The 23932-nt window shown below is 37.6% G+C and overlaps 5 protein-coding genes across 5 annotated transcripts; 3 read left to right on the top strand and 2 right to left on the bottom strand.

Moving 5' to 3' along the window:
* Positions 1-373: 373 nt before the first annotated feature.
* On the top strand, positions 374-2795 carry PCOAH_00040120 (Dihydropterin pyrophosphokinase-dihydropteroate synthase; the record flags this gene model as incomplete). The annotated part of the gene is made up of 3 exons (XM_020060800.1): positions 374-500; positions 725-2518; positions 2680-2795. 3 exons carry the CDS (start codon positions 374-376, stop codon positions 2793-2795), a joined length of 2037 nt encoding a protein of 678 aa, XP_019916590.1.
* A 647-nt stretch (positions 2796-3442) lies between these two features.
* PCOAH_00040110 (Uncharacterized protein) lies at positions 3443-4658 on the bottom strand (the record flags this gene model as incomplete). The annotated part of the gene is made up of 2 exons (XM_020060799.1): positions 3443-4177; positions 4326-4658. 2 exons carry the CDS (start codon positions 4656-4658, stop codon positions 3443-3445), a joined length of 1068 nt encoding a protein of 355 aa, XP_019916893.1.
* A 2484-nt stretch (positions 4659-7142) lies between these two features.
* On the top strand, positions 7143-9764 carry PCOAH_00040100 (Cullin; the record flags this gene model as incomplete). Its single annotated transcript, XM_020060798.1, has 2 exons — positions 7143-9494; positions 9678-9764. The coding sequence occupies 2 exons, from the start codon at positions 7143-7145 to the stop codon at positions 9762-9764; spliced, it is 2439 nt and encodes an 812-aa protein (XP_019916138.1).
* A 1059-nt stretch (positions 9765-10823) lies between these two features.
* PCOAH_00040090 (Mitochondrial carrier protein) lies at positions 10824-12647 on the bottom strand (the record flags this gene model as incomplete). The annotated part of the gene is made up of 1 exon (XM_020060797.1): positions 10824-12647. The coding sequence occupies one exon, from the start codon at positions 12645-12647 to the stop codon at positions 10824-10826; it is 1824 nt and encodes a 607-aa protein (XP_019916507.1).
* A 1187-nt stretch (positions 12648-13834) lies between these two features.
* Positions 13835-17304, top strand: PCOAH_00040080 (Uncharacterized protein; the record flags this gene model as incomplete). Its single annotated transcript, XM_020060796.1, has 2 exons — positions 13835-14027; positions 14270-17304. The coding sequence occupies 2 exons, from the start codon at positions 13835-13837 to the stop codon at positions 17302-17304; spliced, it is 3228 nt and encodes a 1075-aa protein (XP_019916216.1).
* Positions 17305-23932: the final 6628 nt, after the last annotated feature.

The following is a 23932-nucleotide window of genomic DNA, read 5'->3' as shown; positions in this document are numbered from 1 at the left end:
AAATTCATTTTAACCCTAAGTGGTAAATTTCTCAAACCATTGTGATGCGTCATTAAACCATGAAAAAACATACAGCAACGCCCCACTTTTTGATCCTCTTCTTCTACAAGTAAGTTCACACTAGTGTACATATTGGAATGTTTCACGGAAATTCTCAATACTGTGTTCTAAACCTAAGGAAGAGCGAATCTACGAATTACACAACACGAGGGGTTCACCCTAAAAAAAGCATATTATTAGGGCATAAATAGGGAAAAAATTGTGTGTGTATAAATAAGCTGTAAATTGGATATATATAGGAAAAAAAAAGCAAAGTGTAGCAGTTAGAGAACGCAAATAAACAGAACAGCAGCAGTGACAATTGCGGACCGCCATGGAGGATTCAAACAGGAGGAGCTCTACCCCAAGGAATGTAGCCGTTTTAAACTTCGGAACTAATGACAAACAGAATTGCGTAACGATTTTAGAAACGGCGCTATATCTGACGGAGAAGTACCTTGGTAAGGGCGAAGGGAGGGGGCAATATTTGGGAAGCGTGAGAATTCCCTGTTGCGCATTTTCTCCTACCAGCATATGCACATTGTGGGGGGCATACCTTTTCACCCCCCATAATAAGCACACACACATACACGTCTAAATGCTGCAACGCTAGATGTACCACCGCATAGGCAACCATTAAGCACATTTGTCTTCTACCCTTTTTCTTGAAACATGTTAATGTTAGGCAAAATTATCAACAGTTCGTACATTTACGAAACTGTCCCGGAATACATCGTTCTGGATGAAGCAAACAAAATTGGAAAGGTGACGGAGGGACAACCCCCAAATGAAATTTCTTGGATAAAGGATTTGATCCAATCTGTGGAGAAGTCCAGATACGAAGAAAATGAAAACTTAATTTATGAGTGCAAAGAACTGGAAGTGTTTTTAAAAAATGAAAAAATAAATGAAAGTCTTATCAAGGAAGTGAATATAGATCATTACGAAAATGAAACAAGAAAAATAATCCAACAGAATGACGAAATAATGAAGAAAAACTTAGAACAGCGTACAGATAAATATTACACGAGTTATTTTTTTAACTTAGCAGTTGTAGTTCGGACCTTTGTTGAAGATCCCCTTAGCATGCTCGTCATTTTAAAGTACATAGAACAAATCATGAAAAGAAGGGAAAGCAAAAAGAGGCAAGGAGAAATATTTGAAAATCGCATAATAGACATTGACATAATATTTTTTAACAACTACACAATTTTTGAAAGAAACATAAGTTTAAAAAAAGAAGACATATATAATACTATTACAAAATATATTCACATAAATCGCAGTAGTGATGAGAACCGTTTGGAAATTATCGAAAATCTGAGTGACAAAATTGAATTTTTGTGTATCCCTCATGTGTACACAAAATATAGGTACAGTATCCTCCTCTGCTTAAATGACATCATTCCCCACTATAAGCATAGCACATTTGACGAAAACATTCGCTCTACTTATAAAAATTATGTTAACAAATTTGAACAGAAATATCACATTAATCTAAGGAAAAATAATAAGAGGCTATACGTCTTGAAAGATAAAGTATCCTACTTAAAGGAGAAAACTCATATAGTGGGCATTTTGAATGTGAACTATGATTCCTTTTCGGATGGTGGTTTGTTTGTTGATCCTGTGAAAGCTGTGGAGAGAATATTCGAAATGACAAATGATGGGGCGAGCGTGATTGACATCGGGGGGGAATCCTCTGCACCTTACGTGGTCCCAAATCCCAGTATCACTGAACGGGATTTGGTCATGCCCGTTTTGAAGCTCTTTAAGGAGAAGTGGCATGCGTTGGAACGGGAGGTTGGCAATAATACGGTGGACTGCACTACAATGAGAGACGCAAAACCGATTATAAGCATCGACACGGTCAATTATGATCTGTTCAAAGAGTGCGTGGAGGACGAATTGGTGGACATCCTAAACGATATCAGTGCGTGTACACACAACCCAGATATTATAAAATTATTAAAAAGGAAAAATAAATTTTATACCGTCGTTTTAATGCATAAAAGGGGAAATCCACACACCATGGATAAGTTAACAAATTACGATGATCTTATAAATGACATAAAAAAGTATTTAGAGGATCGGTTAAATTTTCTCGTTCTAAATGGGATACCACGTTACCGAATTCTCTTCGATGTTGGCCTAGGGTTTGCCAAAAAACACGACCAATCTATTGAACTGCTGAAGCATATTCACGTTTATGATGAGTACCCGCTGTTTCTTGGCTACTCGAGGAAGCGATTTATTGTTCACTGCATGGGGAAAAATAGTACCACCAATGGCGGCATAGAACTGACGAACGGGGGGTGCAAACTTACCAACAGGGAATCGAAACTAACAAATGGGGAATCGAAACTCACTAATGGGGACTCCAAACTGAAGAATGGTGACGCGTCACAACTGTGGAAGTTCAAAATGAACCACATGCGTCAGGACAAGGATAAGCACTTGTACCAGAAAAATATTTGCGGTAAGAATTCGTCGGCCCTTTGATTGGCAAAACGTGTATATTTGAGTAGCCCTTACATGTGCTGCACATTTGTTTATTCTTTTATCAGCTCTGTATCACGTATGATGCGTCACGTATGCTTCTCCACGTTTAATATTCCCCCTTTTATCCCTTTTTGCTAGGCGGACTAGCCATTGCTTCCTACAGCTATTACAAAAAGGTGGACCTCATCAGAGTTCACGACGTGTTAGAAACCAAGGCAGTCCTGGATGTGCTCACAAGCATACATCAATCTTAGGGTAATCCTCAGGCAGTGAACGCAAAGGCAAAATAATCCCCCCAAGAGGAGTATCACCCCTTTTGAATTGCGTCCTCCTAATCTACACATGCCATAATGCGTGTACCAAATGAGTTAATTAGCAGCTTTCATTTGCTTAGCCCCTATGTACTTTTTAAGCTTTACGCTTGTATAGTGTTTCGCGGTTCCCCCTCCTGTGGGGGCCTAGAAATGGTATGCATTTTTCCAGATCAGACTTGCGCTCCGTATGTTCTTGCTTATCTGAAAGGAAAGATGACCCCTTGTCCATAATAACACATTGTTGAAAAGTCATCCCAACACCATGCATATATGTATGTGGGTGTATATCTCCAATTTTTCTTCAGGCAAGTACAGAATGCACGCTTCCATTTTGAGCATTACGCAGAGTTTAAATAAGCACTTAGAACATCGATTGGAGACGGCTTTAAGTGAACACACCTTTGGTTGAATTGGCCCGTCTGAAAACATGTTTGTGGAGCGACACATACGTAATCAAATACACGTATAGAAAACGCTTCTTAAGGAGGGGTCTCCATTTTTGCTCTCTTGCCCAACATTTATGATGCAATTTATGCGCATTTGCGCGTACTCACATAGGGCACAATGTCCTAGTGGTTCCCCCTCCTCTAGGTTGCAAGGTTATGCGACTCGCTTTCGCTTTGGTCCCCGTCTTCTTCCTGTTCGTCCTCCCCTTGATCATTCAAAATGTCGCTTTTCTGGAATTTGCCCCATCTTCTGTTATTGAGCACGGTCTCCTTGAGGGGGAGGTGATTATGGGACAGTGCGTAGCACTCCTTGGATTCGTACACAACAATTGGAAATGAGTGGTGCATATTATCGTCAGCAAAGTGAGTAGAATAAACACTGTTCAGGAAGGATATAAATTTCCTCAAGGAGCAAAAGCTCATCATTTTTGGTATGTTATTATTTAATGTATTACAATCAATAACAACAATATCGTAAACCTCATCGCAGTTAAAAATGTAAACGCCAAAAGTGTACTTAATTTGAATAGTAACATATAATTTGAAATAAAATTTATCATTTTTCATTTGTTCTGTATTTATTTGAACAAAGTTGGTATTTTCAATTGTGTTAATTAATTCATTTAATGATTCCTTGAAGCTGCTTATTTCTATACTTTTTATTTCTTTTAAAAATTTCAATTTTGCTTTTTGAGAATAAAACTCCTTTTTGAAATTTTTCCTGCTGTACAGACATTCCAGTATGATGGATAAAAGTAAATCCTTGTCTCTTACCTCCGATCTGTACATTTTTAAAAAAAAGTTAAAAATGCAAAACTCCACTTCTTCGCTCGTCAGTTCAATGTCTACTTCGTGGGCGCATTCAAACCAGTCCGCCTGTGCAAGGGGGCATGGAAAAAGAAGTCAATTGTGATGGTACATTTGGGGGATGTTACAAAAATGCAGAAAATGCACACTTTGCAAAATAGCCAAGCGGATACGAGAGCGCGTTTTTTTTTTCTTCACCACACGGCAATGTACTCACGTGAGGGTTAAAATATTTCGAATCCAATGGCACCTCCTTAGCTAAGTCTGAACTTTTTTTGAGGATTTTATGAAACACCTGAAACTGGCTAACATCCCTTTTGTTCTTATCATATTCATCCAGGAAGGTTTTCTTCAATGTAATGTTCTTTTTTTTATTTTTTTTTTCCAGCTCGTCGAAAAAATTCGTGCAACAAAAGGCGAATTGGTTATAAATGTACGATAGAAATGATCCATCGTATATTTCTGTGTCTTTCTTCTTCAATTCATCCAAGTTGTTTTCTTCATCAATGTCGAAGAAGTCGTTAAGTGGGCAAGTTGACATGTCCGACATTTTTTTTTTTCTTTTTTTATTCTGTCTGGAGTGTAAACAACGTCAGGTGGAGTCACACAATTTTTCTGTGATCTATTTTGGGAAGGAAAACGAACAAAAGTGATACTGACAGTTGCCACAGTGCGAAGTTGGTCCTTCTATCTGTCTACACCGTGTTTGCAGAACTGCGTTCGTGTGCTTCCGCATATGCATTTGTCCCGTCAGCCTTGGTTATGTGCGCATGAAAGGGAGGAAAAACTCAAGCATACACATATATACATATGTGCATATTAAAATGGGAATATTTGAAATTGAATAGGATGTGTGTCTGAACCTATATTGAAATTTTTCCCAAACGGTTTGGCGCAATTTTCATTTTTGTAGAACATTTTTTTGCAATTTTTTCGCCATCATTTTTTCCAGTTGTGAAGGAGGCGATAAATCCAAAAATTTGAGTCACGTCGGAGAAGGCAAAGCGACGTGAGATAAACTGTTAGCTAAAACGAATATTTGATGTTTTGTGTGGTCTTTTTCTGTTATTATGTGCAAAGAGGCAAGTGCATGAGCAGTTGAACGAATGCCCGTTGAGTGAAACAATAAAACGATCACTTAGTTAAATAAAACAGTTGTGTATACATTAAAATAACATTACGATATAAGTAGCAAAAAAAAAAAAAAAAAAAAAAATTGGCGCCAAGCGAACAGAAGAAATTTTCCAGACAGGAAATAACACCAACATGCGTTTTATAACACGAAATAATTTTTAACTCAAAAATGTGATGCTAACTTGTTGCATGAAATGAAGAAAAAAAAAAATAAATAAATAAAATAAAATACTTGAGCGAAATATTTCATAAATATCCATGTAAATGTGTACGTAGAAAGAGAAAGACAGAATATTAAAACTCGCTGCAACTCAGTTGCCCGTTTATAGGATTCACCACAACTGCGCGAGTGGCAGAAACGCTTTGTACGCATATGAAGGAACTGCACAAAATTTTTTTTATGTAATATTTTTTCAATTTAGAACATACTCGCACTATTGAGAAATGTTCTGGAACGTTTTTACTCCGTCTGATCGTATGGCGAAATGGAACGTTTTTACTCCGTCTGATTGTATGGCGAAATGGAACGTTTTCGAATGGCTCTTTGGTGAATACCTTTCCTTCATCTGTTGAGTGCAAAAATTGTATCATTTGAAGAAACGAACGAGTTTTTCATTTGGGTTTGCAACAAATGTGTACCTCTGCAAGGGCAAAATGGCGCCCTGTAAATGGCAAAATATTCTTTCGTAAAAGTAACGAACATGCGCCTGTTTTGCACCTTATGCGAATCTACAGAGATGGGCAAAAATCGCAGAAAGGCCAACTTGCTTCCTTTTTCTGGAAGCGACTCTGCAGACGGCCGAGCAGACAACCGGACAAACAAAAGCAAGTGAATGACCTTTTTTTTTTTTTTTCACGAACAAGGGTGTGTATATGCGTGAGTAGGTCTATTCCCCCAACGAAACTTCCTACGTACAGAAGTATAACATTATCACCATGCGGACAAGCACCGCGCCCACCTTCACCCCTACATCCAAGTTGTATTTTTGCCTTTTTGTACACTTTTTTATGCGCATTGGGGGGAAATCGCAAAAGGGAAAAAAAAAAAAAATAAATAAATTAGCAAACGGACGAATAGGCAAAAGGGAACACTTCACTGTAAGAAAGAAGCAGTTCCCCCCCTTTCGATTTACTCATTCCAATCGTATGTCTCCATTCCTTAAATGTCTGTTCAACAAAATTAATTATGATTTGGGGACGCTGCGAAAAAGATGTGTGTTTATTTTTGTGCAAATGCTTGTATTCCCATTATGAAGCGCGGCTAAATTTTGTTATTATTAACCTCGCTATACTTTTTTTTTTAAAAAGAGAACAATTTTTTTTTTTCCCCTAATCAGCTGAACTTAATTTTCCTTTTTGTTGTGGTACCGCTTTGCAGCAAATGCGTGTGCGTTTTTGAAGAGCGAGGAGAAAGGGAAGGGCATGCGCGTGCGTGTATGTATGGATATGATGCGTGCATACAGCTCTTACTGCCTTCTCATCGTTTAAAAGTTTTTACGGACATTAAAAAAAAAAAAATTAATTCCAACCATCGCTGGACACTCTGTCGGTCTGTCGCCCTGCTGCTTCCCTCACTCCATACACGTTAGCGTACTTAAATAATTCCGTAGCTTTTCCCGGCATCGCAGCATTTTGCCAAACTGCGTGGCGATTTGTAACGCACGCGAAGATGACTGCTGCCCCTCGTTCTGCCTTCCCGCCGAATGAAGTCGAACACATTTTGTAGGTGAAAAAGAACATATGTGTAAGCGCTTGCTTGTACATGCCTGTGCAGCACGCACATGTGAGAGGTGTCCTGCTTTGGTGATAACTTGAGGTAAAACCTTTTACAAACGAGGGATACACGGAAAGGCGCATATGCCTACGTGTAACCCAATGGGGATAAAACGAACTAGCCAAAATGGACATTGCAAATGTAAATTTTGAGAGCGGGTGGAAAATAATCAAGGAAGAGGCGATAGAGAAAATAGAAAATTATCTAGAAAATGAAAACATCGAACATAACAAGCATCTATTCAGTGCCACGGAGTACACCAGGTTGTACACAGTTGTATACAATATGTGTGCAAGAAAAAACCCATTTTGTTATTCCAAAGAGGTGTATAGAAAATATGGAGAAAGCTTATCCATATACACTGTCGAAAAAATTAAACCATTATTAAGAAACAAAGACGAATTAATGAAGGTGAAAATTTTGATAGACGCCTGGTTTAAATATTCCTTTTACACTACCTGGATGAATAAATTTTTGCGGTACCTGGATCGTTACTATGTGGAGTATAACAGCTCCTTGTGCCTAAGTGCCTACACAAAAAATATTTTCAAAATTACTCTTTTTAATGATTTAAGAGAGGTAATTCGAAATATCGTTTACCAAATTTACGACAATCTGCGGAAGGATGAAAAAGAAGAGGAGAAAAAATTATTCTGTGATTTGGTTCATCTGTATAAAGAGTTAGATGAAGACAGTAACGAGAAAATGTATGAACATGATATAGAGAAGAAAATTTTGGAAAATGTCGAAAATTATTATAAAAAGGAAGGAGACAATTGGCTCCTCAATTTAACCTTCGATGAGTACATTATTTCCATTGAAAGTTCGATACAAAAAGAATTTGAAAAAAACAAAACGTTAAATCTGATAGAAGAGACTTGCGAAAGGGTGACAAATATTGTTGTGAGAATATTGATATATGAAAAATTGGAACAACTGCTCAGTAATAAAAACAACATTTTCGACATGCTGAAAAGTAACAACATAAGATGTTTGAGAAGAACGTATATTTTGTTTTCCTATTTTCCGGAGGCCATAGAAGGGCTTAAAAAAATGATAGGCGATTACGTAAAAACGGAGGGAAACAATTTGAAAGAAAAATACATCCAAATGTCACGAAGTATTAATAGTAACGAAAAGGAGGCTAACGATATGCTATACAGTTCGAATGTAAATAGCAATATAACACAGCAGAAGGATGAGTACGCCTTGTGTGGGTACATTGACGAGCTGATTAAGCTGCATAACCACTACGACAATGTTTTTAAGTTAGCGTTTTTCGCCATTTCGAACAAGTCCATAGATCACCATTTTAAGGAGTGCCTCAAGGATTACTTTGAAAGTTTTGTGGAGCACGAGGATGAGTACTTCAGCACGGTAAAGCTTCTCGTGCTGTACGCTGATAATATATTGAAAAAGGGGGACGAACCTGACAAATTAACCCCCCAGCATGGCAACGAAGGAGAATCTTCCAACGAATCAGTAGGTGGAAAGGAACACCAAATGCCATACCCCACTAGTGAGGACCACTCTGAGGATGCACAAAAAAAAGAGACAGTCGAGCTAAAAAAACAAATGACAGAAATCGTGGAAATTTTCAACTACACCAGCAATAAGGAAAGCTTTTTCGAGTACTACAGAATTTATCTAGCGAACAGACTGATCAATAATATATATATATCCCTCAGTGTGGAAAAAAAATTTATAGAAAGTTTGTACTTCCTGTGTGGGTCTCAATATACGTCCAAATTGGTAGGGATGATTCAAGACATGATAAATAACCAAACGACGAATAATAAATTTCTCAATTTTGTCAATTCGAAATATGCACATTGTAAAAATGACCTTGCTCTGAAAAACGTGCACAATTTTTTCTCAGTGAAAATATTAAACAAAGGTTTCTGGCCAACATTTGAAAAAACACCCATCAAATTGAGTGATACTTTTAACAAGTATATAGAATTATTTGAAGAATATTACAAGGTCGATAATAAAAATAAAAAATTGGAATGGATATACGAATTGAGTGAAGTTATTTTAACATGCACTTTCCAGAATTGTGTGTATTACCTTTACTGCAATGTTGTTAACGCCCAAATAATTCTCCTTTTTAATAAACATAAATTTATCAATTATGAAATTGTAAAAACGGAGTTAAATTTGGATTTGAAGACTTTTACAAATAATATGTACTCGTGTTTACACTATTTTAAAATAATATGTTCCAATGATCAACCGGTTGATTGGAATTCTTCCACTTTTTTTATTAATACAAAATTTTCCTATCCACATAATAAGGTGTACATCAAGAAGGCAACTACTTTGCTTTCCAAGGAACATGAGAAGATTAAGGAAGATCGAACCATGGCCATTGAGGCTGCCATTGTCCGTGTTATGAAAGCGCACAAGAAATTATTCTACGATCAAATATTTGACTATGTGAAAAAGTCGCTCTCCTCTTTTGCGCCCACCAACCAGGTAATAATTAATCCGATCGTTTCTTTTTTTTTTCCTCCACGCTGTGGGGAACTTCACCCGAAATGGTCCCTCCAAATAGTCCCCCCAAATAGTACCCCCAAATAGTCCTCCCAATTGTGTGTCTTCAAGCAACCGGGTGGGACCCCTTCATCCGCGTGCTCTTCTTTTTTCCCCCCTCTGCAGATCATCGAAAAGAAGATAGACTTGCTAGTCGAGAGGGAATACCTCCAGAAGGAAGAAAACAGCCAAGTGTACGTATACATACCGTAGTGAATCTTACGCGCAAATGGCGCAGCGGTAATGAAGTGCTGGAGCGTATTTGAGCCGCCCCCAGTCTACGAAGCAGCGACGACGCAAAGTCAACAAAATGGGGGCAAGTCGATAAATGAGTACATTTAAAAAAACGGAGCTCGTCCTGTCCCGCTTCCCATCGTGTATCATTCCTGCCGTTGCGCCTTTTTGTTTTTCGTCACCAGTGCGAAGAGGCTAATGTCTCCGCGGAAGGGCACGCATCGGTTGCTTCCACATTTTTGTTTAAGGTGCTATATACGTTTGTGTGCTCGCAGAGCGTTGCATGTATACATATATGTACATATGTGTGTGCCCTTACGGACATACACACAACCATGTTTAGTTATTTTTTTCCCCCGGCGCACACGTGCCATGTGATTACCCAAAACAGTGTTGTTAATTATTTGCCTCTGCGTTCAGATGATACATTGCTGCTTCATTTTTACGCCCAGAATTTAATGCCTTCCCCTTTTTTTTTTTTGGTGCATAATAAAATTTTGGGATATTTTTTGTAAATTTTTTTATTATCAAATGGGGTTAAAATGAAAATATGAATGTTAGCGAACTGCGTAGAGGGGGAAGGGGACATGACAAGGTGGGCACACCTCTCTTCCCATGTGGTGTACAAAAATGGGAGAGTGCCGTTGTTATTTTGTAAATGCGCAAAAGGTTGCAGGATTTATGTGCAAACACCGAAAGTGGGGTGTAGGGAGGAATGGACACAAGGTCACTCCATTTTGTAAGTTCCCCCGAAGTTCGGACATGTCACGTGTAAAAGGGAATAACGCATCGACATACACATGCATATATTTATGTACGTATGTGCATATGCACGTATGTGTGCAGGGGTGATCCCTCCCCTCCGTAGGACAAAAAAAAGAAACAAAGCCGTGGGATGAATTGCACCAGGCGTAGCGAAAAAAATTCGCATAAAAGGCGCACAAAAAAAAGAAGCTTTTCCAAATGGTACATAAAAAAAAAAATGAAAGGAAAAATGCAACACTGGGGAGGTAATTCCAAAAAAGTGTCCCATGGGACTCACTTCACCCCCACCGAGCCAGTATTCAAATATTCAAATATAAAAAAGAGCATTCCATTTTGCAAACAGTTCCTAAGCAAATGCATGTTAAGGCCAGTATAGAAAGATCTGATTCCCTCTAGCCTGAAAATATTAACTACTACATTTAGGAAGCCATAGTTTTTCATCTGCACTTGTTGCCTCACTTTTATAGTATATAGCGGATAGGTAAAAATCACAGCAATGAATTTTGATAAAACGCCATACAAAAATGGTAACGCTTTGGCTAGCGTGTTTGAAGAAATGTAGCCGTCTTTTCCGATAAACTCATTTCTGAAATATTCACAACTAAAATGATACGTTAAATATTCATATACATAAAACTGAATGGCTACATGAGGGGTCAGCAAAATAGACGTTAAAAAGCCTTTATAAAAAGAAAACAACTTTTCCTTCTTATATACATTATACACAAATTGGAAGTAGTTCTTATAATTATAAATTGTACTTATGGCATTTTTACTTTCTTCCCTTTTGAAAATCCGCAGGATTTGATTACCAGTGAAGAAGCCTTTCAAATATGTTAAATATCTGCGCGAAAATTTTTTGCGATGATTTGAAATGAACATTTTCGTCATTTGTTTTCTCTCCAAAATTGACAAGGTGTAATATTTGTACAACAAATAGTTGTGTGCAATTTTTCTTTTTACACTTTTGTGTAAAAATGCTTTCTTATCATTTACATATGTGAGGTGGTTGAATTTTTTTCTTCTTTTCACATTTTTATTGAACACAAAATTGTTCTTATAAAACTTGAGCATATCTTCATTCAGCAAGGATTTAATTTTTTTGCCTGTCCCATTTTTTCTTCCCAAATGGTAGCCAAAAAGGAGGAGCACCTTGGCCACTTTGGGGACAATTTTACTCGTATACATGTTATGCTTTGCCATAAAGATATTGTAATGTTTGCTCGTTATTCTACTTTTGTAGTTTAAAAATTTGTAGTTCAAATTTATGGTGCCCTCTATTTTCGTTTTAATCAGCCATATTGGGTGTTGAATACAAACACTAATGATGGAGCTCACGCTGCTTGTGATGATGTAATACTTCATATTTTTGTGACCGCTAATTGGCGCGTCTTTATTACCACTATCTGCAGCGTTGTCTTCCTCGTTAATTTTTTTTTTATAAGACAGATTGGATAACATGAAGTTGTCCCCCTGTCTTCCTTCGGTGGCACTTTTTACAAAATTGGGGCTCTCCGATGGTATTTCTCTTCCGTCACTTGAACTTTCTATTACCTTTCCTCCGAGGGAATCTTTCAACTTGGTGCTGCACACATGGTTTGTTTCTCCCCCTCGGTAATTGTCCTTACTTCTACCCATCGGGAAATCATTTTTTTTATTTTTCACCCCATTAACATCGTTGAACTGCCGAAAAGCGTAATAATTTAGAGTGTCATATATGAAGCGGAATATCCCATGGGAGACCCCCGTGGTGAGCAACGTAGCCAGTAAGCCACGATAAATACTTTCTATTTTTTCTTTCTTCAAAATGTAGAACAAATTGTATTTGTTGTTGTAGTAATAGGGGTAGGAGTTCTTGTACACTTTGTATATCTGCTTCCTCGTTCTTATGGTGTCCAAGGGGTGCAACACACACAAAACTAGGGCGGATGAGGCCATAAAGTTCAGCGTCCTTGTCTTTACCTTTTTATTTTCGTCATTGCTGTTGTGCGTGTCGTCATTTATGAGTGTTCCTGTTTTATCACCACTTTGGTAATCCTTGCTGAAGTAGTTTGTGACGCGTTTCCAGAGATGCTTCCCCTCATATTTGACATCCATAGTAGTCTACATCAGCATTTTTTTCCTTCGAAATGTTCTTAGCTGGTCGCTGTGCCACTTCGGCTGCTTTACCCTCTTGTGCGTTATTTTTTGCCCTGTGTGTGTGTTCCCTTTTTGCTGCGCCTTTTCCCGCTATAAGAGGAGACCTCTACTTGTCCTCTTCAAACAATGGGGTGCGGGAAAAATCGCCTTTCCTTAAGGGAACAAACACCTTGTGTGCAGAGCAAAATGTGACGCGTGCGCGAAAAGCTAGAAAAAGTGAACGCGGTGAAAGAGAAAAAATGGCAAGATAGTTTTTATATCCCTTTTAGGACTTAACATCGGCGGGCTCATATTGAGGAGGACCCATTCGCCGCTTTGCAGTGCCCGACGAACTGCTGTTTGTGAAAACGTGCAAAACGGAACAAGCCAAAAAAGTAAAAGTCATCATATAATGGGTAAAATAAATCCCCCTGTGCGCGTCGTGCAAATTGGCAAACTGCGCCAAGTAGGGAGGAAAAACAATTTTGCCTTTTGTTTTTTCTTTCCCCTTTTCCTGTTGCAGTCTCATTGCGAACATATGTAGCTAACACCAGTGCACTTGCTACGCATCCACGCGTACAAGTTTATCCCCCCCACCGGGGAAATGTTCCCATCTTCAGATGTTCTATTTACCACGTGCTGAAAATTTTATGTAGTTGGAGAAATTTACAAATCTCATTTCGAAATGGGAACGAAAAATATAGGCACCATTTTTATACGTAAAATGTATACTTTTTTTTTATCCTACGGTTAGTTTATATGTTGCTAGTAAGTTGTGCTTAAGAAACGTGTATACTTAACAGATATATGCGTTGAAATGTTTGCCTCTATTATTTATATGTGAACCTGAAACGTATGATCCAGTCAGTACCTTATTGTTCACCCTATTTTGTTTTCATGTTTGTGTTAAGATGAAGAACTGAGTTGTTAACTTTTTGCGTTTTTTCCCCCTTCTTATTTCCTCTTTTTTTTTTTTTTTTTTTTTTTTTTTACTCCTCTTGTGTATATAATGTTTTCCCCATGTTAAAGAGTTAACCTTCTTCCGTTTTAAAAATATATGACATTAGATTACATGCCCTAAAGTTGTAAAACAAAACAGGCTCATTTGTAACATGGAGATATAAGTACACAACGCTATATTTTACTGAAAAATAACAGCTCCAAAAATGTTGTTCCATTTTTTTCTCTGCTTTGTAGCACTTTTAACGAAATTAACATTTGCAAAGCATATACCTTATTCTAACATTGCATCGCTAATTGGCCACGTCAATTTTATCGTGCCGACATCGAATTTGTTAAACAGCTCTGTTCTCCTTTCAAGTGTCAACGGCAATGTGGGGTTTCTAAATTACAAGACAGGTTAGAGCTTCACCATGGAGGCGAAGAATCCCTCTGGGGTGTGCATGCTATTCGGACATTTCACCGCTCTGCTGCCGCTCGTTGGTTGCACGGCGTGTGGAGGCAATATGTGCAGGGTCACTCCTCACGATCGCTCCAATGCAAATGCCCCACGGGTATTTCCCCATGCTGTGTAGGAATGAAAAGTGTTACTTGAACGGTGAGTTTATTCCCCTTTTGTTGTAACTCCCCCCCCCATGTAGGCACCCTTGATTATGTGCAAAACCATCGAGAAAATGAGAAAGTAAAAAAACTGCACGGAGATGACAGCCACGCGGCTGTGTTGATTTATAGAGATCCTTTGGAAGAAAATGAAGTTGCAGCAAATTACACAAATGATGGAGAACGCTACTCGTATATTAACGTGTACAGCACGATGGACTCCAATCTGCTGAGCTCCTTTGAATATAGGAACGAAATAATTGAAGACTTTTTAATTAACGAAGAGAAAATATTTATCCTCCTTCATGACAGAATAGATGTAGGCGATATAAGCAGTAACAAAATAAACTCGCTAAATTTTCAGGAGCTAAATTTAAATTGCATTTACGCTAAGATTGTGGCAGTTAACAATGTGGGCGTGTCCTTGTTCTATGTGGATGCTGAATTGGGGGGGCATCTAGTAACCGTAAATGTTACAAATAAGAGTCTAGAAAATGACGTAAAAATTAGCCAACTTAAGCTGAACGACAAAATGGTTAATTACGTCAATGTAGTGAATAGCATAAATGTTATTGTAGTGTATAATAAGGAGCTCCTCCACTGGGTAGAACTATCAGACGGGGGAATGAAGTACCACTATGGGTCTTTGTCAATAGGTGGACAGGATGACAAGGCGGATAAGGAAAAGACAAGCGAAACCACTAAAAAGCATACCCCTTTTAGGGATGACTTCATGTCTCAGTGGAACACAGAAAATTGCTTCGTCGTAAAATTGGGGGAGAAGCAACTTGCGTACACCTACAATGATGGGAAGATGCACTTGGTAAAGGGGAAGGACAAAAATGAAGTCATAGGATACTACATAAATCAGTATAAAGAAAAGGACATTATATTTGCAGAAGATAAGGGAAGTAAAATTATTATTAAAAAAGCAGGGAAGGACGGAATTGTTCCCCTAAATGTTCTGAACAAAAGTAGTAACGTATACTACAATGCAGAAATGATAATTGGTTTACATAATAGGGAGGAAAATGCCAACTACTTCTTTAGTGTATACAATGATTCAACACTCACTGTGTATAAGGATGATCACGTGCATTATTCTAGGGAAGAATCCCTAGCTTACGTAGAGCAACTGTATTTTTACAATTTCCAACATTTGAAAAAAAAAAGTGGAAAACATTCCTATGACACCACACAATTTCATTTAATGAAAGAGTTGGAGAGCTACATAAAGGATAAAATAAGTTCTTTTAACAAACCTTTCCTAGAAGAAGTTATGAAAAAAAAAGCAGAAAAGTCGTTACTGCCATTTAACTTTTTTTACCTATCGCATGAGGATAAAATGAACTTACTGAATATTTGCATGGAGAAAAAGAAGAAGGCTGATTCGTTGGCTAACTACGAAAGGGAAAGGAAACCATCCTACGGTAAGGATAACGGGGGTGATACATATGGCATGCACAGCGGGAATCATACGCCCAACCTAATGAATGACATGATTGAAAATTCGTTTAAAAAGTATGAGCAAAATCAGAGCGGCAAATATGCGGGAAGCTCGGTAATCCTCGTTGCCACACTGAATAATTTCATCTTCGCCATACATCTGTACACGGGTCTTATACTGTACAAAATTGATGGCAATAAATTTAAAGGGGAAAAGAAAATATTTTCTCCAAAATGGAACTGCGAAAAGGTCTTCAGTTTGAATAAGGACAACTGGTCTGAGTTAGACAACGGGAAGAAAATAATCTTCCTAAATGATCAAAAGGGGGTTGACACATTAGGGGGTAACCCCACTGGTAAAAAGCAACCGAACAAAAACCATCCAGGCAGCAAGGAAGTCCTAAATTATAGCAACGGAGTGCACATGTTTAAAAGCTTCACCAAAGACACGGTAATTACCATCTTTAAAGGGGACAATTTTGCCCATATAGTCATATTTGATATATTAAGTGGATCTATCATTTTTGAAGAGAAACTCACTTCATTTGATATTAAGAACATTTTTATCGACCGAAAAAGCTCGTCAATTTTTGCTGTGGACGATTCGCTGAATGTGAAGGTGGTACCCATCCCAGGGGGAGGAGTAAATGGCAGTTCGGAGGATGATCTATTTTTTTACCGCATAAACGGGTCGAGCAACTTTATTGAAGGGTTCAAACTGATCAGCACTCCACGAAAAGAGGGACCCGGAAACGAAATGGGGTTAATAAGAACCTACTCCATAAATCTGCACAAGGAAAAACTGGAGGTTTTCTCCAAGTCGATAACGAAGAAGGACACCTTTTACCCAATCAAAATAAATAAAGACGCGTCTATATGCTATAAGTACGTGAATGATAATATCATATCGTATATAACAAGCACGGACCACAAGGAGGGCATTACATATACGCTGTACATCATTGATGGAATTACAGGGGATCTTATCATTTCGAAAATGTTGGACAAGCACACAAAACCACCCTTCCATTTAATGATAAGTGAAAATTTTGTCATTCTAAATTATTTCAATACAAACTTGAAAAAATATATAATTCAGGTTATTGAAATATTGCTGGATAAGAAGGACCCCGGTTTTTTCAACTTGATAACTTCGAAAAAGGAGAAAATTGTGGATTTATTTGACCAGAAGAAGAAAATCGTCGTAAATGAAAAAAATTATATCATTGATCATAACGTCAAATCTTTTAATTTTACCGATACGAAAAGAGGAATAACGAATAAACATATTTTACTACTTCTTGATTCGAACAAAATAACCTCCTTAAATTTAGGGCCCGAGAAAGATCAAAATGTGTATAAAAATTTGAACACGTTCATTACGCAGACGGATATTTTATACAATTCTAGGGGATTCATATCTAATGAAAGTTTGCTAGAATCTACTACGCTCGTATTTTCCTGGGGAAACTACCTCTATTTTACTTGTTATCAGCCGAATGGATCATTTGATACTATTGAAAATTTTAATTTACTTCTTCTTCTCTTTTTAATCATTTTGGTGTTTATTGGTACGTACATATCTTACATAAGGAGGATAAACAAGACTGTGTATTCCAAGTGGGCCTGAGTTGTGCCACACCGGTGGATATACACATGCCTAGTGAAGAAGTACAAAACTTCAACATAATGGGGAGACTTGGAATTTTTTTTGAAAAAAATTGCCAGTTTTTTCCCCATCCTTTTATAATTGTTTTTTTTTTTAAAAAATAGTGAGCACTTCATTTATTTATAAATTTATTTATTTAATTTTTTGTAGAATTTACATGTAGATGAATTTTTTTTAAAAAAATGAAAGAAAAAAAAAGTTTGTTACTTAAAGCGCCATTTTTTAATTAAAAAAGTTTTTTTTTTCTGCTTCCTTATAAAACCACTGTGCATATATGTATATGTGTGTGTGTGTGTGCACGTTTCAGCCCTGTGAGAACGGGAAGTGCTAAAATCATTTTAGTGTTCCTTTCCCGTCATGTGAACTTTGGATGGGCTGCAGCTGCAGGATCACCCATATGTATCAGCATAATAACAGAGTATTCGTTGGTTTGTATATGTATAAAACTGCAAACATTTTTCTTTTTACACCTATTTTATAAGTACATACTACGTTTCTAGTTGGACGGCAGCAAGCATGCTGGTGAAATATGCCAACAGGGTTTCTTGTGAAAACATAGCTTTCTACTTTAGGAGCATAGTGGGTAGGGGGAAAAGCGCTCCCCTTTTTTTTCATGCATTTTTTTGTGATGCATAACAGATTTTAGCTCATCCCAGGTGTAACTATACAATGGGTGATTATTTTTTTTGGAGAATTTAATCGAGTCAGTTGGTCAGCCACCCGGTCACATGATCGCATTTCACCTCCTTCAATAGTACCCAACATACCTGAACCTTTTAAACGTACTAATATGATCAAAGGGGGGGAAAATCCCGTAATGAACGCGGGGTAGACAAAATTAAGCCCTTCGACGGCTGCCAACGCGAAATGAGTTATTTTTCATTTTGGGCGAATGGCTGAGTTAAAACCCGCATCATTCTCTCTCGTAACTGTACATGTATATATACACCCTTAATTGTGTAATAAACGGAAAATATACCTCCGCTTTGGTTAATTTGAAAAAAAGACTAAACAATTTCACCTGTGTGAAATATAAAAGAGATTTCTCCATGCAGCCGATTTGACACACTACTAGCGCTTTACATTTTTATACGTATTCTGCCAGTTGGTAATCATATATGATACGCGAATAGTTCTTTTTTTGGGAAGGGTAAAAGAGCTCCTTCCCCACATTTACTTGTGAACCGAAGTATACTTAGGCATATTACAACCAAATGCGTGTGCGTGTCACGCTACAGAATCATATGTAACAAGAATAATTCTGTGTTCACGGTGTGGTTACTTGTATGCATATAATACATACACGTACAAATGACTCTGGCATGAAATTATAAATATTTCCATCGGACACTACCCTATAGGGTACACGGGCGCGTCATAATGTCTATGTTTTTCCCTTTACGCTCTCGTCGCTCGTTTAAGCATTACTTTACTTCCACCCAAATTGGCACGTTCCCGTGTTGCCTTTCTTTTAATAATTTCTTTAAGACATTTACCATAAGATCGAGAAAAAAAAAAAATGTACGAAAGTGGCTGTACCTTTGAAAAACTCCATTATGGAGTAGAATGAAGACGGGGGGAAAACCTTACTTACATTGCGTTAATACTAGCAAATAAGTACATATAGCTGAATTGTTTATACGCATTTGCCAAAAAGAAAAAGACCTTTCGGAAGATTCGCTTCTTCGAAGGGAACATAAATTTTTCACATAAAAATACACAAACATGCTATATATGTAGCGTATATATATATACATAATCTTTTTTTTTGGATAATTTCTTTCCGCTAAAATGGAAAGGTATGCATTTAACTCTTTCCATTAAAAATGAACTGGAACATTTGCGTTCTTCTTTGACTGTACGCTGGGGGTAGACATTTTCCATTCATTTTTTTTTTTTTTTCTGTATACATGGCCATTGTAATTAAAACACTTGTACATTTTTGTGATGAACAAAAGGAAAAACGGCTGAATGGCCACTCGCGCACGTAAATTTCCTCACATAGCATGATATACGCAAAAGTCTTCTTTTAAAAGATTTAAAGAGATGTTATAATACGATGCGTTTATATTTTTTATGTGTTTCCTTCTACATTTAAAAAAAGGCAAAATGTTTTTATTTATACAACATTTACCAAAGGGATAAAAAAAAAAAAGGAGGAAACTAAAACGGGAAGATCTGTAAATTAAGAATGCGGGGGTAATAAAAAAAAAAAAATTAAAGGACAGTTTTCTGAAATTCATTAACGAGTGGAAGAAACAGTAAGCAGGGAATAAGCATGTAAAATATATACATAATATATAATATGCGTTAACATTGCGCATGTATATAGGATGAGGAAAACTGCTTGAACGCTATAAATATTCCTTTCAAACATGAGCAATATTATATACGTACAAATATATTTACGTAAATACAAGCTCATTAAAAAGTATATATACGCTACGTGCCCCTTTCATAATTTTCCTGAAGAAGAAATGGTACGTGCTTAACTCGGCAATTTATATTATTATATTATAGTATACATTTTTAACCATTCTGAAATAAAGCAAAACCCGCCAACTCCGCAAAACGGGAAACCCGTGATAAAACCCTTTTTTTTCTTTTTTTCCCTCACCTCTTCTCATCAATTTTTTACCCATTTGATTATTACCCAATTTTTAATCCATTTTTTATACATTTTTTTGCTACTTCAAAGGGGGAGAAAAAAAAAGAAATTTTGTTTTTGCCTGCCCATTCTTTTTTCTTACAAGTATATATATTTTTTTTTGCATCAGAAAATGTTATAATAGAAAAGAATAGTCACTAAAATGAAAGTGATATTTCTTGCATAATTTTTACGTACGTTGAAAAATACCAATATGCATATTTCATCGCGAAGCTTATGCCAAAATCATGAAGTGAAAAAAAACTTTTATGTTAATGGAACAGGGAAATATGTACGTATGGAATACGTCAGTATAAATATACTCCTTGCGTGACAATTGGCTCCTTCCAAATGTATGCCTTTTTAATTTGCGTTTTATGAAGCTGTGAAGTGTTCCTTCCTATGGTACGCTCAGTGTACATATGTATACGTGTATGCTCAACAAGTCATATGTACATGTATATGTATGTTATGTACACAAATACGCGTCGTGCTAAGTGATACATTTGTGTGGTTCATTTGACGGCACATATTAGGCTAACGGAAAATGCATTGTTTTTTAGCCCTTACTGTGTATATATACATGCGTGCGAAGCCGGAATAGCCCTCTCGTTTGATGAAAATCATTTATAGGCTATTTTTTCCACCTAAGGTGCACCAAAAAGTAATTTGAACAATGAGTCAGTTGCTATGAGAAAAGCAGCATTGGATTTTTTTAAAATCACCGCCAAAAGCAAAGCAAGGAAAAATGGTCCATAATGTAACATAGTAACGACCGCGTTTTGCCAAGTGCCACTGAGCTGTGTAAAAAAGTATACACGTGGGTGTACCTTGCGCGGATGCGTACATATGCATATATATACTTATGTATATGTATATGTAAATTCATCCTAGTACGCATGTTCGCATGTTCGCAACCCCACAACGTGTGTCCCACTCTTGACGTACTTCCACATGTGCATACGCATGTACGTGTGTAGGTATAGAGCACATGCTTCAGCGTACCTCGTTCGACCTTTACAACACATGCGCTCGCCCCAGCGCACTTGCTTTTTTTGTTCATGAGATCGTTTGTTTATTATTTCTTAATAGGATGTTTTTGCTACGAGCGAGCATATTATTATGCTATCGTTTTAAAATATTCTATTTTTGAAAGTTAACACTTTTCGCGTTTGCCTTGTTTCGTTACGCATATGCATATGCGCGCATGTGTAAGCAAGTATGCATAAAACCAATGCTGACATGCTTATGAATGCGTCTGAATAAGTGTACCATGTACAAATATACATATGCATATATGTGAAAGAAATATTTTGAAGCTTTTTCCATTTTTGTTTTTATTTTTTTTGTAAATTAAAAAATTACATATCAGCCTATTTTTTGGGGGCTGGGGGAAACCATTTTTATTTCATTTTTATGTGTACAATTTTTGGATAAGCGGAAGAAAAAAGGGGAATATATAAAATATTACATACTAAATGTTAAATCCTTTTATTGTTTTTCATTTTTCGAACTGTTTATGTGAAGTAAGAGTTATAGGGAAGGACAAAACAACAGCAACAGGAACAGCTGTGATAGTATGTGAGCGTGACCTTGCTGAGGACTCACGCTTTCGTATGAAGCACAAACATTTTTTGTTCACCAAAAGATTGTGAACGTAGGAGCTGTATTTCACACCCGACGATCAGGGGGCGTGGTGTATATTGCACACGTGCATTTGCAGAAGAAAATCTTCCCAAGAAAGTAAACCACTAAAAATAATAGTGCACCTTCCCGTACATACAGTGGTATAGGTACTTACCCACCGACACCTTCGCACGCCCAGGCGCGCTTGAGTATGCATACGTATGCATAAACATGTATGCTAACACAAGCACGTATATATACATGAAAAAACGACTGACTGTAGTGGCGTTTGCATTAAATGTATTTGAACTTGGTTGAAATAGCACATGTACATGGCATATACAAAAAGGAGAATCAGCAGTAGAGACAGTAACTGCAACAGTAACCGCACGAACAATTGCAGCAACGGAAGGAGCGAACGCAAATCGCGTAGCAACCAAACAAGGACAAACGAAATATAAAGAGGAATTACCAAGCCAGGTTAAATGCATCATAAAGTAAAAAAAATTACCTGTCATACATGGATGAGAGAACGAAAATCGTAGACGTATGGGCAAATAATTTAGAGGAGGAATTTGAACGAATCAGGGATGTAGTCGAAAATCATCCCTACGTTGCTATCGACACAGAATTTCCGGGAATTGTTGCTAGGCCAACAGGAAATGTAATAGACTATAATTATCAAACGATAAAGTGCAATGTAGATCTGTTAAAGGTTATACAATTAGGGGTTACCTTTTCTAATGGGAAAGGGGAACTCCCTAAGGTATCAACATGGCAATTCAATTTTAAGTTTGACCTGGAAAGTGATATGTATGCTCAGAATTCTATAGACTTTCTAAAGGTCAGTGGAATAAATTTTGAAAAACATCAGTCGTTAGGAATAGAGTTGTTGCATTTTGGGGAAGTTATTATGTCCTCCGGGTTGGTGATGAATGAAGACGTCAAATGGATATCTTTCCACGGTTGTTATGATTTTGCTTATCTGTTAAAAATACTAACTTGCTGTGCTTTGCCTCATAATGAAATTGCCTTTTTTGATTTACTGAACGATTTTTTCCCTTCCCTGTACGATATAAAGTATCTGCTGCTAAATTTGAATATCAAGCAATTAAGTAGGACCTACTCTTTGCAAAAAATTAGCGAAATTTTAAGTGTCAAAAGGATAGGAAGACAACACCAGGCTGGTTCAGATTCCCTAGTAACCTGTAAAACATTTTTCAAATTACTGGAACTGTATTTCGATAACCAAATAGATGACAAAAAATATTCGGGCATTATATACGGCCTAGGCTCCACTATAAAGAATTACAATCCCAAGTTGGAGGACCATCCGAATAAATTAAATAGTTCGAATCATTATGGCAGTGGCTACGTGAAGGGCAATAATAATACGCATGGGGGAAGTGGCCAATGCTATGGTGGAGCTAACTGCACGGGTGCCTACGGCTGCGGCTATGGCGCCAACTACGATTGCAGTTATAGCGGAAGTCAGAGTGCCAACCAGAGTTGCAACCACAGTGGCAATCACAGCTGCAACAACAGCGGAAACCACAGCGATAACAACGACAGCGAAGAGCGAAGCAGGGAATGCAACCACATGTACTTGGAGGGAAATAACTGCATGATGCACACACATAACCACATGCTCAGCCACTATCTGGAAAACAAGGAATACCAAATAAGCTTCAGCAAAGACGCCGTCAAAGGCAACTTTAAAAGTGACATGTTATACAACCTGTATGCAGATATGAGCCAAAATAACTACAACACTATTGCAAATGTAGGGAATATTATACCGAACAGCATTATTGGCCTCTCTTCATATGAAAACGGTGCTATGAATAACAGGGATTTTGCCAAGTACAGCTCCCACCCACAGTTGGTTAATATGGGTTCTGTGAATGCCAAATCGCTGCGGGTTCTGGCCAATAGCGACGCACATACGAACAGCCTTAGTGGTGGCGACAGTAGAAGTGGTAGCAGAAACGATAGCAGAAATGATAGCAGAAATGATAGCGGAAATAGCAGCGGAAACGGCAGCGGAAGTGGTAGGAGAAGTGGAAAACATAACGGCAAAGGTGGAGGAAAGGGGAACTCCAAAAATAGTAACAAAAATAATAACAAGAACAACGGAAAGAATAACGGTAACGGCGGTAGCAACAGTAATGGTAGCAGCAAGAACGGAAGCAACAGCGGCAGCAATAACGGAGGCAATAATGAGGGAAATAACGGAGGAAGCGGTGGTGGCAGGACTGGCGGAAACGGAAGAGGCCGTAGTGGCGGTCATAGTGGAGGTCACAATGGAGGACACGG

Source organism: Plasmodium coatneyi, chromosome 12 (assembly GCF_001680005.1).
Source record: "Plasmodium coatneyi strain Hackeri chromosome 12, complete sequence".
Classification (NCBI taxonomy): domain Eukaryota; phylum Apicomplexa; class Aconoidasida; order Haemosporida; family Plasmodiidae; genus Plasmodium; species Plasmodium coatneyi.
The sequence above is the reverse complement of the archived record's forward strand: the minus strand, read 5'-3'. Positions and strand labels throughout refer to the sequence as shown.